The 19,646-nt window shown below is 39.6% G+C and overlaps 1 protein-coding gene across 1 annotated transcript; it reads right to left on the reverse strand.

The window, feature by feature from the left end:
* Positions 1–3,847: 3,847 nt before the first annotated feature.
* Positions 3,848–16,093, reverse strand: LOC134746031 (uncharacterized). Its single transcript, XM_063680240.1, has 5 exons — positions 15,906–16,093; positions 12,511–12,553; positions 6,787–8,852; positions 6,313–6,486; positions 3,848–4,901 (listed from the first exon to the last, which is right to left on the reverse strand). The coding sequence occupies exons 2-5, from the start codon at positions 12,551–12,553 to the stop codon at positions 4,848–4,850; spliced, it is 2,337 nt and encodes a 778-aa protein (XP_063536310.1). The 5' UTR covers positions 15,906–16,093; the 3' UTR covers positions 3,848–4,847.
* Between the last annotated feature and the right edge of the window lie 3,553 nt (positions 16,094–19,646).

Here is a 19,646-nt window from a genome sequence, read left to right on the forward strand (position 1 = left end):
TTGCAGGACTATTCCTCGATCTGAGTTCCGCATTTGACACGGTCGACCATGTGATTCTTATGGAAAAGCTTAAGTTTTATGGAATCAGGGGAAATGCGTATTATCTCTTAGCTAGCTATCTTCAAAACAGGAACCAATATGTAGAAATAAATAATTCTGAAGTTAGTGGTGAATGTAGTTGATATTCCTGTTAAATCAAAGTTAGTTAGAGTAAACAGAGGGGTTCCATTTTAGGCCCTATACTCTTCCTCCTATTTGTTAATGACCTGGTCAACTATGTGTCTGGTGTCGTGCCGAGCTGCTCCTTGATTGTTTTTGCTGATGACACAAACGCAGTCATATCTGCGAATAGCATGGCTGAGCTCAATAGTATCACCAATAGTGCTATTTCAGCCTTTACTTATTGGTTCTCGTGTAATAACTTACGCCTGAATTCAGACAAGACGCAAGCTTTGCTATTCAAACTAAACGCCAAGAAAACTGACAAACTTGATGTTACTATGGACCAAGTTTGTTTGAATACTGCTGATCACGTTAAATTTCTGGGAGTTTACATTGACTCTAATCTAAATTGGAAGCGAGAGCTTGAGGCTATAGTAAATTCAATCCATTCTGCTTGTTATGCAGAATGGATTGAATTTAGAAGCCTGAGAGATGTTTTAGAACTAGATCAACTCAAAATTGTTTATTATGCCCTGGTAGAGTCAAGATTGCGGTATAGCATAAGGTTTTGGGGAAATAGCTTTTTATATAATATAGACGGAGCCTCGATTGCCCAGAAAAGAGCAATTCGAGCAATGGTACACATTGCTTCTTTTGGTTCATGTAGAGAGTATTTTGAAAAATTGGGTATTCTCACGCGTCCCAGCTTGTACGTACTTATTCTTCTTACCCAGTTTGTTAAAAATATTGCGAAAAATTGTACTGATGAAGAACAGGAGTCTCGCCTAGCCACAAGGACGAAAAAGATAAAGGGTAGCTTCCTTCCGAAACTTCAGGTAGCCAAACATTGCGCAAGATACCAGGCAGTCACTCTATTTAATAAGCTCCCTACTGATCTAAAAGCCATTACGGATTGGTTTTTATTTAAGCGTAGGTTGAAGTCGTTCTTATTGACTAGATGCTCCTATAGTATTGATGAAATATTTGATAAGTCGCTAAATTAAGGTATTTATAATTGTTATGTAGTATTAGTATAAATGTGTTTATTATTATTGTTATTTATAAATTGTATTTAATGTAATTTCTGACACAATGCTTGTATTGTTTAAGAATAAAATAAATGAAAATGAAATATTGGTCTATATAAAGTCGGTTTGGAATGAGCGAGTCCGTCAATAGCGGCGATCGATATGTGGCCAGCATGAAGGTTGGACATTCTAATTAAAATAAAACAACAACATATTAAACGGTTCAACGTTTATTCGCAAGAATATAAAAATATATAAAAATCTCTTATGAGTAATGGAAATTAGAAGTAACATGTAATATGCCTTTTCTCATATTGTCCTTGGGACAGTGCTCAAGTCTTTCGATATAAAAACTTACAAAAAAAGGCACTCCTGTCCGGCTCCGATTTGATTTATTTTGATATATGAATATGTTAGAGATGTTAGTGTCCTCCAAAATAATGAATAATTAATTACTGGTTTGATTTATATATAATTAGCATTTTGCTTAAGCCACTTTTCAGTACTTCGGAGTACAGTCAAGGGCATAAATATATATACATTCCCAAAGTTTCAAAAATATATGTACGCTCTTACACCTTAGAGTCTTAGACAATAAAGCCGTGTTCACATAAAAACTAAAAATAATAGTGAGTAAAAACCGTACTGATAAATATTTTATTTTTGAGCCATTTGTCTGGATCGATATTTTTGCCTTCGACTGTACAATTTCTCTCAATAGATTGAGATAGGGCAACTAAAAAAATCCGTGTCTGTTATTTTAGACTACTCTATAACATATATTAAAAAAAAACAAATCGGAGCCGGACAGTTGCGTACCTTTCGTTGTTAGTTTCGATAGTCATGAAAATATCTACTTTCTAATACGGCTCCTCTACACGATGGCCCAGCGCTGGACCAGCGAGATGGCCATGCGATGGTTGGCTTCTCTACACGATGGCCCAGCGCTGGACCTGCGAGATGGCCATGCGATGGTTGGCTCCTCTACACGATGGCCCAGTGCTGGACCAGCAAGATGTTCATGCGATGGTTGGCTCCTCTACACGATGGCCCAGCGCTGGACCAGCGAGATGGCCATGCGATGGTTGGCTCCTCTACACGATGGCCCAGCGCTGGACCAGCGAGATGGCCATGCGATGGTTGGCTCCTCTACACGATGGCCCAGTGCTGGTCCAGCGAGATGGTCATGCGATGGTTGGCTCCTCTACACGATGGCCCTGCGCTGGACCAGCGAGATGGCCATGCAATGGTTGGCTCCTCTACACGATGGCCCAGCGCTGGACCAGTGAGATGGCCATGCGATGGTTGAGAGCACATACTATGGAATGGGCCACGTGTAGATGCGTACGCACCATCGCTGGCCCACTACCTTTGATGTGCGGACGAAAAACCGACACCGTGGCCATCCCATCGCCATCCCGCCGCGCCATAAGCCATCCGACACCACTACCCTCTACACGCTGGCCCATCCATCTTAGTGGGCATGATGGACCATCGTGTAGAGCCATTAGGGATCTCACACACCCATAAGTTCATAACCTGAACGTCTATGGTTCAAAAATAAATTCAGGTGAATGTTCCTGGGCTTTGATTATTGACTATGATATCGCCATTAACAGATTTTCTTGGGCATAATAGTTAACTAACTAGAAAATTAATCATGAACCATAGACATTTTGGTCATTAACTCATGAATGTGTGTGTGAGATCCCATGCACTTTCAATACTAACATTTTATAACAGTGGCCATATATTTGCTTTGTCACAAAATATACGAGTTGGTAACTTAGTATGTACACAAGGAAAGCAAGCCCACCAAGCTTTGATGGGGAACATTACAATACTTCTAACGTTTTACTTTTTACAAGTAGGAAGAAATGAAAAGTAAAGTAGGAGTATGACAAGCACGAACAATACAATTATTAGGCTTAGGCTATTATTATTTATTATTAATTATTATTTTTTAGTATAAGGCTTTCTCTGCGACTACTTACTACTCAAACTGTCCATAAGACCATCTAATTCGGCCATCTCCCCACGCTCGACGCTCCCCCATCGGCGCCAGCTCTTATGTTTTATTATTATTATATAGTTAGAGTTTAATACGATTTCAGACAAAACTGTCACTGTCGATCAATAAAATATATTTCTAATTGAATGTTAATGGCGGCGACTTATCATTAAATACCGACAATACCTAAGTAGAGGTAGTATCCTTTTGCTTGAAAGATTACTCGTCTATCTTAAATATAGACTTATATTGACCTCCTGACCTATATCCTCAGGTATTCACGGTCTATATCCCGGTCAATATAAGTCTAGTGAAACTAAACGTGAATCATTCAAAACTCTTATCTTAAACATAACAATATGACTAGCTAAAATTCAGAGCGATAACGGAACTTTCACTCAGATTCATACAGTCAAAAACTAAAATACATCGAAATTAAACTATCGTGAGACATATTTCAAAATATTCACATCAGTACGGTCTCACTCACTATTATTTTTAGTGGCTTTTGACGAGGCGGGCGGTGCGGGCAGTGCACGAAGTACAGCCGCCGCGGAGACTCGTGCCTGAGGAAGGATTCCCGACGAATCCGAAACATGTCGGACTAAAAATAATAGTGAGTGAAACCTTTTTTTTAATGATATAGTAGGCAAACGAGCAGACGGATCACCTGATGGTAAGCGATTACCGCCGCCCATGGACACCCGCAACACCAGAGGGGTTGTAAGTGCGTTGCCGGCCTTTAAGATGGGAGTACGCTCTTTTCTTGAAGGTTTGAAGGTCGTATCGGTCCGGAAATATCGCAGGCGACACAGTTCATTCCACAGTTTAGCTGTGCGAGGCAGGAAGTTTCTGGAGAAACGCACAGTTGAGGATTGAGGACTGGCAACCATCTAAGTGGTGACGATGGTAATGTTGTCGCGTAGGACGATGGCGAAAAGAAGCGGCAAGGATTAATCCGAACAATTCCTCGGAGCAATCCCCGTTATATATGCGATAGAAAATGCAGAGCGAGGCCACATCTCTACGAAAGAATGAAATGAAATCGTATGTACTGATCTAAATATTTTAAAATACATCGCCTTTAATTTAGGCTTCAAAACAGTTTTTAAACATATTTTAACAGTTTTAACCCGCCTTTTCAATCAAATCGTGCTTAGAGATTTGTTGACATTATTCTTAGTAAATCTCGCAAGCACCAATAAAATTATATCACTTTTTATAAAACCAGCGGGAGCAACATGGTTACATTTTTATCGCCTGTCACTGTCCCCGTCACTTTCGCACTAACGTAAGTACTTGTTAGAACGTGACAGGCATGCGATAAAAATGCGGCCGTTCTACCGCCGCTGGTTCGGTTTATAAACTTCGAACGCCGCTCAAAAACTATAAACACAACAACAAACTATAAACAAATATGTGATATTTTCTATAAAAAGGGACCTTATTGTCGATGGCGCTTACGCCATTATAAACGATGCTCCGATATAAATACAATGCCGCGCGATGATGTGCGGCGTAAGCGCCATCGACAATAAGGTCCCTTTTCATAGAAAATGCCCCATATTTTCTTCTTATTTTAAAGTTACACTAGTTCTTATTTTTATTTTATCACTTATCAGTAATAGAACAGTCTTTTATCGCCTTTAAAACGTATATTGCTGCGAACAATGAGGCGCGTGCTCAGCCCAGTGGAGGGTCTAAAAAAAAAAAAAAAAAACATAAATTTCAAAACAAAAAATACTCAAATAAATAATATTACACTATGTATTTCAATATTTCCAATCAATAGTAAAGGTATGTCTCCGTGGTAGTGTCTGCAACCCCGACATTTTGCAAAAGATCAAGCTATGCGTGGCGGACAGGTACACCGAGCGGCGGCGTAAACCGCAGCTGCTGGCAGAGCAAACCGGCAGGACAAACCTGCTCCGTAAGGCACCTCTCAGCCGTGCCTTGCACATACCAAAGATAGATATAACTCCGTAATAGATAGATACAGTCTAAGGAAAAAACGTGCCTCGAAAATCAAGAAAATTTGATTCTCGTTCAGAGGGCGCTACTAGTTTTGGCCTACAGTCGTATAGATGGCGGTGACGGTTTCGTTTGTTATTTAACAATTTTAACGCATATCAGTGAAAGAACATGGGTCAAAATCATAAAAATAATTAATGCAAATAAAAAAAAATCATTTATCTATATTTAAATACATTCTATCATATTTTTATAAATCTTCATTTTTAGTTTTAAAGTGTGTCGACAGATGGCAGTGAATTTACTGGGGTTACAAAATTTACTATGACAGTACCGCTCTAGTATAAGTTACTCTATGCACATACTGAATCTCGTGGCCGACAAGACAGACCTTTTTTATTGCCCTATGTGGGAATTATCAAAAACATGTTTGTATGTATTGTGTATGTGTAATATTTAAATTAAATTTAAATAATTGTGTAATCTATAAGAAAGGTAATATTGAAATATATGTAGGTAAATATAAATTTTTGACTATTATGTAATTAAATAGATTGGAATGATTGTGTAAATATATTGAAATTCAAATTGACATAATTCAGTTAAGTAAGTAGTAATAAGGTTCATTTAAGGCACTATTGTATTAGGATTTAGCTGTAAAAATAGTTGCTCAATTTTATAAATAAAATAAAAAATAAAATAATTTGGAACCCGGCGACGTGACGCGACTGCAGACGACACGAATGATTTCTGTGTATTTCTATCTAGTGAAACTTTAACGAGTATGTTATATATTTGTAATCTACTCACATAGTCCTTTCATTTGGTACCCCACATGGTATGCTTAAATTAAAAGAAAAAAGTTAAAAACTTTGTACTGCCGACTTTATGACGTCACAGTCACAGTGACTACCCCCACCATTTTCGCGCTTGTCATCTGATATATTATTTGTGTTCAGGACATCAAATTGAATGCATTGATATCACCAATATCCGAGAAGACATGAACGAAAAGTAACGTAACACCTGTTCCGCCGCCCTACTAAATATCAATTCCTGCTGTTTAAGAAATATGTATTTACACAATACATACGACATAAAAAAAAAGTATAGTAAGTAAATGAAAGTAAAATAACGTACCTGACATTGATAATTACAGTAGTAAACCATCATGCAACCCATGCACTTTTGCTTGGTGCTCTTCTTGCATACCACGCATGTGCCCATATCTAGGAAGGCGGCTTTGTCACTGAGGGACGTGACGTGTACTATCATAGGCATGCAGGTTTCGGGCCCATGAGATACTGTCGGCATCTATGCATAAAGTTCAATGATCAGTAAAGGCAGAAAGAAGAACTACCTAGGAACAAAATTTTAGACGTAACGCATTGTAGAATATTTTAGAGGCTAATTAGAAAAGACGGATTCTTCTGACGTTGCAGATTTTGGCGGTGCCTTGAATTATTTAGCAATGGTGCTATAATAAGCGATGGTTACGAGAGTTCTTGAGCAACTGGGATATAAATAACACGGCGTTCAAAAGAACGTTTGGAGTTATCCGTATTTCTAATTACCTGCGTACGCTATTCCGTACCAGTTGCATAAATTAATTACCGTTGGATCTTGTCTGGTTTGGTCTGTAGGCACGTTGAAATTCAATGGACTTATAAATCCGCTATCGGTGGAAGCGGAACGGGGAGACCCTTTCTGAGTCTGTGAAGGAACCTGTCCTTGGTAAACCTGCCCCTGTTGGTGCCACTCTGTTCCAGACGCTTGTGGCGGTTGGGTTTGTTGTCTTGATTGCCATTGTCCAAACGATTTTACTTGCTCATTACTTGACTGATACGAGAGCTGTTGCGTAGATTCCGTAGAAAGGAGCTCTTCCATGGTCGGGAAACTATCTGCTGGATGTTGTTGCTGTTGATATTGTTCCTGCTGCAATAGACCCTCTTGGGCTGATCGTGATTGGTTATATTTCGGCGTTGGTAACGGCGATTGGTCTAATTGCCACGTTTGACTGTATTCCAATCTCGACTGAGACTGTTGATACTGCGCTGGATAATATTGCGACGGCAATCGCTGTCGTTGAATGGACTGTGCACGCAAGCGCTGAGACTGATCACATGGTAGCGTTGCTTGCTGCACCTGTTTTAAATGTGTTTGAAAATGTGATTCATATGTAGGTGGTTGACGATGTACTTGTTGTAAGTATCCATGTAATGGTGGTTTTTCTAATTGCTTTTGTATAACGGGTGTCAAAGTCTTTTGATGGGTTAAACTGCTATAATTAAATATGTTACTCGTGGTAGAACCCTGGGTATTTGATGAAAGCGCGGGATGTTGTTCCTTTTGAGCAGTTAGTCGATTACAGCTTGCCGAGGCCGTTGGTTGGATAACCGGTGGACGAAGATTGGCCTGGGAAGGGATGGTTGAAGATTGGCTGTTATTGGCTACAAATCTAGTCGCTATGGCCGTCTGTAACTGGGTGGTGTTATTGCTTTCAGTATTTTGTGGCCTGTTTGCATTTGACTCGTTACTGCCTTGTTGGGATGTATTGTACAAATATTTTTGTAAAGTTGGATCGATGTCAATACTTAATGCTCTTTCGGGCGGGCCTGATGAAAATATGCAAATTTTTTGCGCTGCACTATTTTCATGTGTGTTGATAGACTGTAAGTTATCTTGTGCTGGATGTTTATTAAATTCTGATGCAACTGTAGCAACACTTTTGATTTGTGGTACAGACTTTTCATTTGCATCTGCAGAAATATCCGCTGATCGAACTCGTTGCTGGCTCATCTTAGCCCTCATAAACATTTCGTGCAAGAGGTTATCATAATCTTGGTGAGTAGGCATAAAATAAGGACCACACTTTTTACGACCACGTTGTAGCGTGTTATTTAGGAAAGAGTGTATAAAATCTTTGTTCTTTTCTTCTGGTAACATTATTATTACCAATATTTTGTGAGATGAACTAAAATATTGGTTTTTCTTTTTTATAAACTCTTCTTTAGAAATGTGTTGTTGTGTATAGGCGACAAAGGCTTGCATGATACATATCATGTTTTCGGACAACGACGCTAAGCGCTCTGTTATAATCAACCTTATTTTGTTCTTTTCATTTGGACAGAATTCGTTTAAGTATGAAGAGAGATCGGATTGCTCTACTGGGGTGGACGCAACAGTGCTATGTTTTTCGGATTCACGGGTAGATAAATTGGGATCAGGTTGGATGTTATCACTTTGGGTATGAGTTGTGAGAACTACTGACTTTTCCTTGTCACCTTTATTTTCATCCGATTTATCATCTGAAATTTTGAACTGCTTAGGTTTGCACATTTCCAAATTTTCTGTCTTTCGTTTTTTAGATGTATCACTATTTAATAATACATCGTTTAGGTTATTAGGTTGAAGAGCGTCTTGAACATTTTGTACGTTGAAATCGTTGTACTGTTTTTCACTAGATAAACAAGGATCAGGAGTTTCTGCCTGGATTTCTGGGTTTGTTTCCAAAATGGGGAAAAAAGTAGATACAACGGTTTCTTGAGTTTCCTCCTCTTGATAATCATCTGACACGACTTCTTTTTTTACAAGAGGTTCATCGAAATCGTCATCAAAACTAATCGTAAAACTGATTGGAGCCTTAATGTCAAACTCAGCTAGTTCGCCAACAATAGTACCTGTAAGACAAAAAAAAAAACATTAATTTATCCCTCTTCCGAACATAACAATTTTAATAGAAATAAAACTAAAACATGAAGATACCTAGAGTCCGACCAAGATAACTCTGCGTCGATATTTATAGAAATGTGCGTTGTTTAAAAACTTCAAACTTTTATGAAAATACCTATGACGTTTAAATAACACTTTTGCACGTCTGCTATAAACATCGCTGCAGAGTTATCTTGGTCTGACTTTATCGTGTGTAGAGGTAGGTAGACACGTAAGGGAAAGCATAAATAAGAAAAACTAAAACTTTGTTAACTGTTTTTGCAAGCAGAAAAACGAATTCTGATTTTTTGTGGATAGATTTGTACGGTGTACGGGTTCAGTTCTCGGCCATAAGGCTATTTTAAAAATCTTAAAGTGCAGTTTTCTTTTAAACAAACTACATAATTTCCAAGTAGCAGGTTCTCAATTCGTCAGGATCTTTTTAAGTAAGTTCCCAGACATCGACTGATTGACTAAACAACATAAAGCCAAAATCGAATTTTAACTGTTGTGAGACATACTAACATTAAATAATTTCACGGTTTAGACTCACTTGTTTTAGTCACTCGCGCGACATGTTTCGGAGAGCCAGCACACGACAGCAGCACGAGAGCAGCGTAGCGAGAGAGCACTATTAATGCCTGTAGAAAGGAGACCTAGGCTCTCCGAAACATGTCGCGCGAGTGACTAAAACAGGTGAGTCTAAACCGTGAAATTATTTAATAAAGCCAAAACTACTAAAGCCAGAACGGTAAAATCGGCACAGGGGGTTACGAGTAAAAGTAAAGTGTCAAGTCTATACATAAATTTAGTATTATAAAATAAATTATTACGAATATTTAAATCCCTATAAGAATCAAAACTATGACGGTTTTGTGTGTGTGTGTATTATTCGTAAAATAATGAAGGAACACAGCACAAAGAGCAAGTAGTGACGACTTAAAAGGATAGTGGGACACCGCTTCTTCATACAAAACGTAGTCCCCATTTTCCCCTCTCGATATTGACATTATAGAAAATAATAATAATAATAACCGTCTACTGCTCACCACACACCGTCACCTACACCCACGCTCGTCTGTTATGAGATTGTACATCCCACGGAAGTGTGAAGGTTTGGGCTTCCAAAACACCAAAGATCCGCGAGGTGTGCACACCTAGATTGCAATCTCAGGAATTATTTCCTTAACAACGAGTGTGGGATGCATCGTGATGGTGGCAGTGGACAGGAACCTCACGCCGCTCTCTTTGGCAAACGAGAACTGGTGCAAACCTGTGGTACAGAGCACTGCGGACCGCAAGGCGATATGGGAGAGCAAGAAGCTACACGGGCGGTTCTACAAGGCCCTTGAACTGTTTACGATTCGGGGACCTCTTCGAAGAAACCGGGGGTTTTGCCTGGTTATGATGACGAACAACTATCGGAAATATAACCTGAAGGACGGTATGGTCGACATTTGTCGGGCATGCTGCCGTCCCGGAGAGTCGCTCAGGCATATATCATTTCCAATTGTTCCTAATATCTTGCTAACGGCGAGTACTTGCACAGACATAATCTCGTAGCCAAATGATCATAATAATATAATAGTTCAGCCTATATACGTCCCACTGCTGGGCACAGGCCTCCTCTCATGCGCGAGAGGTCTTGGGCTATAGTCCCCACGCCAGCCCAATGCGGATTGGGGACTTCACATACACCTTTGAATTTCTTCGTAGATCTATGCAGGTTTTCTCACGATGTTTTCCTTCACCGAAAAGCTAGTGGTAAAAATATCAAATGATATTTCGTACATAAGGTTCGAAAAACTCATTGGTACGAGCTAGGATTTTAACCCGCGCCCGCGACCTACGGATTGAAAGTCGGACGTCATATCCATTGTATGGAAAATATGTTTACATAATTTATTGTATATCTATACATATAATAAAGCGGAAGAGGGTCGAAAGTCTGTACATGGAAGATATTCGAAAAAAAATCGGCTGGGGATACTTAGAATCGATAACAGAACACGTTCCAAGCCAGGACACCCGCACAATGAGGGGGGGATTCGGAAACGCTGGATCCCCCCCCCGACGACGTATGCGGGGCCGTGCAATGCGGGTCTCGCACCCGCTGGCCCCACTAGGGGTCGAAGCGAACATACGCTCTTCGCCCTCGACCCCGCCGCCTGCGTCGGAGAGGCAGCGCGTCTATATCTGCTTCGCGCCCCCTCTCCGCCTCCTCCTTCTGCAACATGACTTGTTCGCAGAAGGGGGCACCGCTTCCCAATTCCTATCGCTGCTCAGCATCGCCGCTATGATGCTGTGCAGCGACAGGTCCACCACCCTGTTGCCGCCCTGAGGGCAGCTCTTTCCACGGCCCAGCGATTGCACTCTTCCAGAGTGTGCTGGGCCGTGTCGTCCACCGCGCCACATTCGTGCCACTGGGGCCGCGGCTCCCTCTTAATTCTAAACAGGTAGTGTCCGAAGCAGCCGTGTCCGGACACCACCTGCGTCACCCTAAAGGTCAGGGCCCCCCTCCTCCTGTCCACCCACTCATTCATCACCGGGAGGATAGCCCCTATGGTTCGGGTTCCATAGTGGCTATCCTCCAAGGCATCCCTCCATCGCGCTCGTAGGCGCTCCGCGGCTGCCTCCGTGAGTCGTCCGGCCCAGATTGGGGCTCCGTAGAGCGCCATACTCCGGACGACCCCCGCATACAGCCGTCTGCATGGGGCATTCGGCCCCCCTAGATTGGGTAGTAGGCAGCACCCACGAGACGTGGAGCCATTCTCGTGTATCGTCCATCTTCTGTCCAGGACTAGTCCCAAGTACTTAAAGTGGGCCCTGACCTGGACAGATGCGCCCCTAACCCTTACAGCGGTGCCCGCCGGCAGCCGCCCCCAGCCCCTTGGTCCCCCGAGGACCATGGCCTCGGTTTTCGGCAGTGAGACTTGTAGCCCGAGGAGGCCTATGCGGTGACCTGCAGGCTTGAGTCACGTTCATACATCTAGCGCGACTTCAGGTATGGACTCACGCGCGATAACGCAACTCATCTTAGCCGGTCTGATCAGCTGACAAACATAAAATAGATAAATTATAATAATCCTTTTTCCTCTTAACGCATCTTTGATTTAGAACAATACTATGTAACTTGAGACAATACGATAAATCAAATACAATGTTTGTTTACGACCCATTGTTACTTGATACTTTTATTACTTCCACATCATTACCAGTCCGCCGAACGATATCGGCCTGTCAGTTGTTCGGAACTGTCAAATTTAGTTCTAACTTACAGGCTGATATCGTCCGGCGGACTGATAATCAGTGGGCCCCTTAAGACTGTCCTATACTTACTATTTATTTATTTGTTCAACTTATAATCGTGTCTAATTAAGAGTGTAAGTAATTAAAAAAAATAAAAAACAATTGAATGAGATAATATATCTTTCAGATCTGTTGGTTTTTAGACAATTTTGAAGGATGGTTCTTTCATACAAAACCTACGTAGGTAGCGCCTAACTCTTATATAATTAAAAACTCGACAAAAAGTTATTATCCAGAGCGTAAAATGGGGACTATTTTTGTATGGAGGAGGTCATCCACTTGCCTCTTAAATTAAAATTATTATAATGAATGACTTACTATTTTCCATCGTCGTCGGGGTGTCATTGCATGTTGACATCATCTGTAACAATACATAAAATAATCTTTAATAATAATGAAGAAAATTACGAATCTTGAGTTCACTGATAATATGAAATAAAACTATGAAAACGGATTATATCGCGTATATTGAATTTATAATACATCCCGACGTTTCGAACTCTTTACAGCGTTCCTGGTCAACGGGTGACTGAGGAAAAATTACAAAGTGCAAAAATACCCACATACTAAAATAATGAACAATCATAGACTACAAACTTTAAGGCTGGTTGTACATGCAAAATCGGTTCATAAGGCTAGTTATACACTATAATTATTTTTCAAGTAAAGATATATATATATACGCGATAAAAACTATGCCGGCTCCAACCCTACACCACGGACCCGAGAAGATTTAATTCCCTCCTAAATTGTAGGAGGGTATCCCAATATGGGACCGGCAACAAACTCGGCGGGACACATCTTTTCAAAACATCAGAATGTCCAGCATCATCCAACTGCTGAGGGTCGTGACCTCCTACGTGGAGCACATGATTCCGGATAGCAGATTTCCAGGCATTTCGATCTCTTGCGACTTCTAAGGCATCATGGACCTTGATGGATAGCGATTTGCTAACCTGGTCGGACCACCGCGTTGGACTGCGGCCCCTTCTCTTTCCTTCCACCGAACCAGTGACCATTAGTTTTTCCAGGTTGTCTCCAGTCTTCCTGGCTATGTGACCGAAGAAATCAAGAACTCTCCGGAGACACATGGTTGAAAGCCTGGTGGTTACTCCGAGCTCCTTCAGTATTGAGACATTGGTCCGGTGTTCAGTCCAAGATATGCCGAGCATTTTCCGCCAGCACCACATTTCAAAGGCATCAATGCGCTTTCTATCAGCCGATTTAATTGTCCAGGTCTCAAGAGGCATACAGAAAAATGGAGAATACGAGCGTGCGCACTATATAGGTAGCTGCACCTTGGTTTTGCGTGTGATCTTCCGACCTCGCCAAATTTTCTGTAGTTGTGTCATTGCCGTTTTCGCCATGCCAATGCGTACATACATATCAGGCACGTACATTTACCACAGAATAACTAATAGTACTACCGTCATTTACTCAAATCGATCTATTGCACGTTTATCACGCACCATGCCATCACGGAACACACGCAAGAGATGAATTCGCACGCTACTTCGGTGTGTGAGTGAGACAGCTTTATGCACGTGAAATGTGCGGCGTTCGTGGAATAGGGTATTTGACTGTATTTAAAATAATAGTACATTTCGATGGTAGTGCGGAAAGTATGTCATTACGTCACGAGCCGTAGTCGAGTGGCAAGACTCAGGACGAGTGAAGAATGTCATTTCCGCACGTGTATCGAAATTCGAACGACGTTTTTTAATACAGTTGCGAAAAACTAAGAAAAGCAACAAGTAAGGAATAAACACAATATCGAATGTTGCCTTTAAATAAAAAGCCTTTGGAAACTTAGCTTGCAGTAAAAAAAAACGCCTCTTCTTTGACAGGCGTTTCGGCAGCTATTCCTACCTCTACCTTCCATAGCTATTCCGTTCTATTCAGACAACTTATTAAGACCGGTTTTTCAATCTTCAATATTAAAAAATAAACGTGTTATAATGATGAAGAGGTAAGTAATAAAATATGAAATATGTATATTTTTCGTATTCTTACATTAACAGTAGGTTTTTATGTTGGTTACGTTTAAATGAAACTAATATTAACACTCATCAATAAGTAGTCATGAATTGGAACAAGTATAAATTTAAAAAAAATGGAAAAGTAAAAAGCACTAGTTCGCGAATACCAACTTTCCGCACGCTAAACAGCTACGTAAAATAGCACTTTTTGAGCACTGTATTAAAAATTATTTTTTAATACAGTTGCTCAAAAAGTGCCAAGTGTACGTAATGACATACTTTCCGCACTAGCATCGAAATGTACTATTACACCATGCATGAAATAAAACACCAGAAGATTAATAGAGTAACGTAGACAGCAGTTATTTTTAGACACAATTTATATTTTAAAACCCGTATGAAACTATAAAGAGTAGGTAATTTGATTGTGACGTCACATGCTAGTGTTAAACATGCGATGAGTTGCCTAGTAGGTTAAAGGACTACCTGGTTTTTATATCTGAAGAATGAAGCTTGAGAAATATAATACATGATTAAAAACGAACTTCAAAGTGAAGTTCGATCAGTATTATATGAGTAAGCTTCATTCGAAGATATAACTACCCTCCCTCCCCTATACCCGGAAAGAAAGTTTTGCTTTAGAAAGTAAAGTCTCTAAAAATAATGAGCAATGGCGGCAAGCCGCGCGCCCCATCAAGACTAGGTGGAAAAGTAGGGATAGACCTGTTCGAGTAAAAGTTTTTGCTACCTACTTTAAACATGCGATGAGTTGCCTAGTAGGTTAAAGGACTACCTGGTTTTTATATCTTCGAATGAAGCTTACTCATATAATACTGATCGAACTTCACTTTGAAGTTCGTTTGATCATGTAGTGTTTCATCTAAATTCCATAGTAGCAAAATCGTTTTGACAGTTCGAATAAAGAAACTGATTTGACTAGTAGTCAAATACCCTATACAGGGTTTTAGGGTACCGTACCCAAAGGGTAAAAACGGGACCCTATTACTAAGACTCCGCTGTCCGTCTGTCTGTCTGTCACCAGGCTGTATCTCATGCACCGTGATAGCTAGACAGTTGAAATTTTCACAGATGATGTATTTTTGTTGCCGCTATAATAACAAATACTAAAAAGTACGGAACCCTCGAAGCGCGAGTCCGACTCGCACTTGACCGGTTTTTATATGTAGAAGACAACTACTCGTGAAGTGTGGGGCGTTCAGGGGTATAATAATAACACAAGAGTGGAGTAAACACTTAATATATTGTGAGAAAACGCTCGGCTTATATACTGAAGTTTTAACAGGTTTAATAGAGTGGAAGTTATGGCATTGCGGTCGTAAACCATTGTATATCAAATAACAGTAAATATGTCAAGGTTTGCTTGCAAGGTTGCTCAGTATAATCCTAATACCTCCCTGGCAACGGGAATGCACTTATTTTTTAGCCACCCTGCTTGGACATCATTCACAACTTTTTAGCTTGTAAACAATATAATTACGTTTGGTTAAGATAAGAGGCCATCTTAAGAGCAAGGCAAGCCGAGTAGTGATTTCTCCATGCAAGTCTCGACTCTTTCCTTCGTGGTTTAACCCTAGGATAATGATTTATTATTTAACACAGAATAATATTATCAATATCTACGTCGGACTGTTTTGAATTTTTTTATACCCTAGAGCCCTAATTCCGAGAAGGAAGCGTAAGTTGCCAAGGTTGTTTTCAATCGGAATAACTTACCTGCAACAAAGTTTTATGCAAAATCCAAGTTACATTCCATGCATATATGTCACTGACCACATATTACTTGTAAAACACTTTCCACTGAAATAATCTCTGTTATCACAAGGTAATAATAAAAAAATTAAAACAACAACAACCCAACAAAGGGCACAATGAACAACGTTCTTTCTCACGTCCACTTGCCGCCATCGCCGCGCGGCGCGCGCTCACTAGTGAAGTGACTAGAGTCACTAGCTGAACGAAACGAACTTTAACAACGAACTTGAACGAACAACTGACTGGACTGAACTGAATGAACTAATGAATGAATGATTGTCTGAACGGGAATGGAACACGGCGCGCGCGGAGCGCGGGCATCAGGAGGTTACATAGGAATAGGACTGTGTTATTGTTATGTTATTAATCTTTAAGCTTTTTTCCATTTCGACTTGAAGTTTTCAACAGATTTTTGTGTTTTAAGAGCTCTTGCTTCATACGAGCCCATTATTTTTCAACGGATCTTAATTCAGAGCAGTTGGGAGGAATAAGGTGTTTTTCCACAGATTCGATAGATTCAGAAGATTGACTTAGTACCACTTTATCGCTTTCTTGGATAATGGTAGATGTGGTTTCCACTTCAGTTTACTATTTTGCATTTTGTTAGGTAAGTATTTACTTTAGTTTATTTGTACGTTTTTCACTTTTGGCTAAATATAGTACAGCCAGGGTAATAGGCTTTTTTGCAACGCATCTTTGATGTTCTTCTCTGTATTATTTATTAGAAAACCGGGCTTATGACAATTTCCAGTCCGCCATCGTCTACCATCAGTTTCTTAGAATTGTTTTAACACCCTTTGAACAGTGCCCTGTTTATCAAAACTTACAAGTCTACAAGTTCACAAGTTACACTTTACAAGAAATTTTTTACAAGTTCGTGTAAATTATGTTTATCAAAAAACACCTACAAGGTTTGTACAATTGGACCCTTGTAAATTCCACTTGTAAGTTCTAAAATCAAAATAATGTGCCGTCACCAAGGGCCTGACACTCTTTGATAGAGAAAGATAGTCTTATTGCGATTCCTATAAGAGGAAAGAGAAAATAGTGCCATGCTTTGTCCTTAGCACCGACCGGGCTTTTTTTCATGGTCGGGTTATGGCAGCATAGGTAGGAGGCGATGGCGTAATACCGAAATTTATAAGGGTGAAAGAGAAAAAGGATTATGCTGCCATACATTAACCTGTCAATACATGAATATGTCTTTCTCTTACCCCTGGTCGCTCGGTTACATGTCTATAACTACTATACTATGTCTATGGCGGTCACGTTCTTTTCCCGCCATGTCACAGTTTTTTTTTTTAAATCGATTATGCTCTACTTAAACGCATGGCTGAATGGTATATTGTCTGTGCCTGATATGAAAAGTTCAATAAAAATAGTAGCGGCAAAATTGTCTTGCCGCTCATTTCCCGTCTATTGAAACTATAATTGGACAAGTATTCATTAGCGGCAGAATTTTGAAATTGAGAGAGAGAGAGAGAGAAATTTATATTTAAAATACTGAGCCCGACAATCGTTAACTTGTAATACGGAATGCAGGGTCGCCGGGCACTCTAAGGTTTTTGCATGATTTTTTACAAGTTGTAACTTACGCAGAATTTTTTGATAAACAAAATCACGAATATACGTGTAAAAATATACTTGTGAAATTAATAACGACACTTGTAACTTGTAATTTACAAGTGCAGTTTTGATGAACAGATACTTGTAATAATGAAAAATTTTACAGGCAAAATGCTTGTAATACAAGGCTTGTAAGTTTTGATAAACAGGGTACAGGTCTTACTAACTACATAGATTAACTTCACTGCTAGTTTTTCGTGGAAATGCCTCGATTTTGTGTTTGTACAACATTTTTTCATGTAGGCTTTTCTGTGACAGCGATATCTTCGAAAATGTAAACGAAAGAAATTTCTTTTTATAAATAATAAGAAAACAGGTATTTTTTTACATATCTGGAGGCACGGCAGTGCCCCCGCCAAGTCGAGCAAAACAAAGGCACGGCCGTACCATCCTTTTCTCGAAGCCACTCAGGCCATTTTCAACGTTCTGTAATTTTGTGATAGCTAAAGCTAGAACCCTGAATTTTCAGTGACGTATAGAACATATCTAAATTTAGATATATTCTCAATAACATGTAATTTGAACACGTAGTTCAAGAATTATTGTTCCTTAGTTTTGTCACTGACACACTCACGATCATCATAATTCTAAGGTACTTCTAGCAGACCCACAAGCACCAAATTTGAAACGTAATTAGATTTTAGCGTATTAAGCCAATAAAAACTTAAAAATACTGCAATATCAGTCACGTTTTAATGATTTAATAACTGCACAAGTAAGTTTGTAATCCTATATAAACATATGCAATAACAAAGTTACGTTTGCAGTTCCTAAAAAAATAGTATGTTAAGTATAGGTACACTACGTTGTACGATGTGAGTATGAATGAAGATGTGTATAATTATGATATGTGTATACATAGTATGAGTATTATAATTATTGACTGTATTACAAGTCACAAGATTAGTACTGTACTGTGAGAGGAGCTGACCCGGAATTATGCACGAGCGCGAGCGTCGCAGTACCCCTTTTATACGCATCTAAAGGCTATACCACTGACTATCAGTCCGCCGGACGATATCGGCCTGTCAGTTAGAACAAAAATTTGACAGTTCCGAACAACTGACAGGCCGATATCGTCCGGCGGACTGATAGTCAGTGGGGTGGGCCCCTTACAATGTGTAGTTAAGAAATCGCCATGCATATTAGTAACACTCTCAAGTTCACTTGAAGTCGTAAAATATCGATTTTATTACCTGCACGTGACAAAATAAATAGAATCGTTCTTGACCGAGGATTACTTAATAGTCAAGTTAATTCGGTTAAATAATATTTGTTATTACAATGTTGGCATCGCGGATTTTAGGGTTCGTTACTTTATGCGTGGTGATTCCTTAACTTAGGTATCTATGTTATTATTAATTTAGTTTCTTTTTTGTATCGATTGATGGTCGTTTTTTTTTTTAATCCACTATTATTGTTATAATTATTTGATGATTATATACTTATAATATATATTTTTTCTGTTTTTTAACACCTGTTTATATTACTAAACATACTATGTGTCCAAGGGTTCCGTACCATTACGGAACAAAACGGAAAAAAATCACGTTTGTTGTATGGGAGCCCCACTTAAGTATATTAGGCTAGACCAGTCGTCAAAACCTATGTTCCTATGTAGTTGAGTTAAATAAACAGTCTAATAATAACGTGAAAGTCCGACGGTGCCTCTTTCTGCGACCCTGACCACCAGAAATTTGGGCCCTGCCCCGCTGCTGGCGGCACTCTAGGTTAGGTTTTTTATAATGTGTTTATAGGTTTTTTTTGTATAGTTTTGTACGTGTTTTTGTATTTTACTTTTATATTCATGTTATAAAATCCTAACCTAAGAAAAATAACAAATAAAGAAATGAGAGTAATGTAGTAATAGGTATCATAGGTACGATATCGTCGCAATAATAAAGAAGATAAGGAAGAGCGGTACCTCATAGTCATGGCACATTCCAATCAATAACTTTATTAAGATAATTATTGTGAAAGTAAAATAAAAAGTACAGATTAAAAAAAAAATTGATAGCATGCACGAAACCGTAGAGGCGCAAGTCGTATTTGTACTTGACCGGTTATTGTTATAAT

The sequence above is a fragment of the Cydia strobilella genome, chromosome 12 (genome assembly GCF_947568885.1).
Source record: "Cydia strobilella chromosome 12, ilCydStro3.1, whole genome shotgun sequence".
NCBI classification, from domain to species: Eukaryota; Metazoa; Arthropoda; class Insecta; order Lepidoptera; family Tortricidae; genus Cydia; species Cydia strobilella.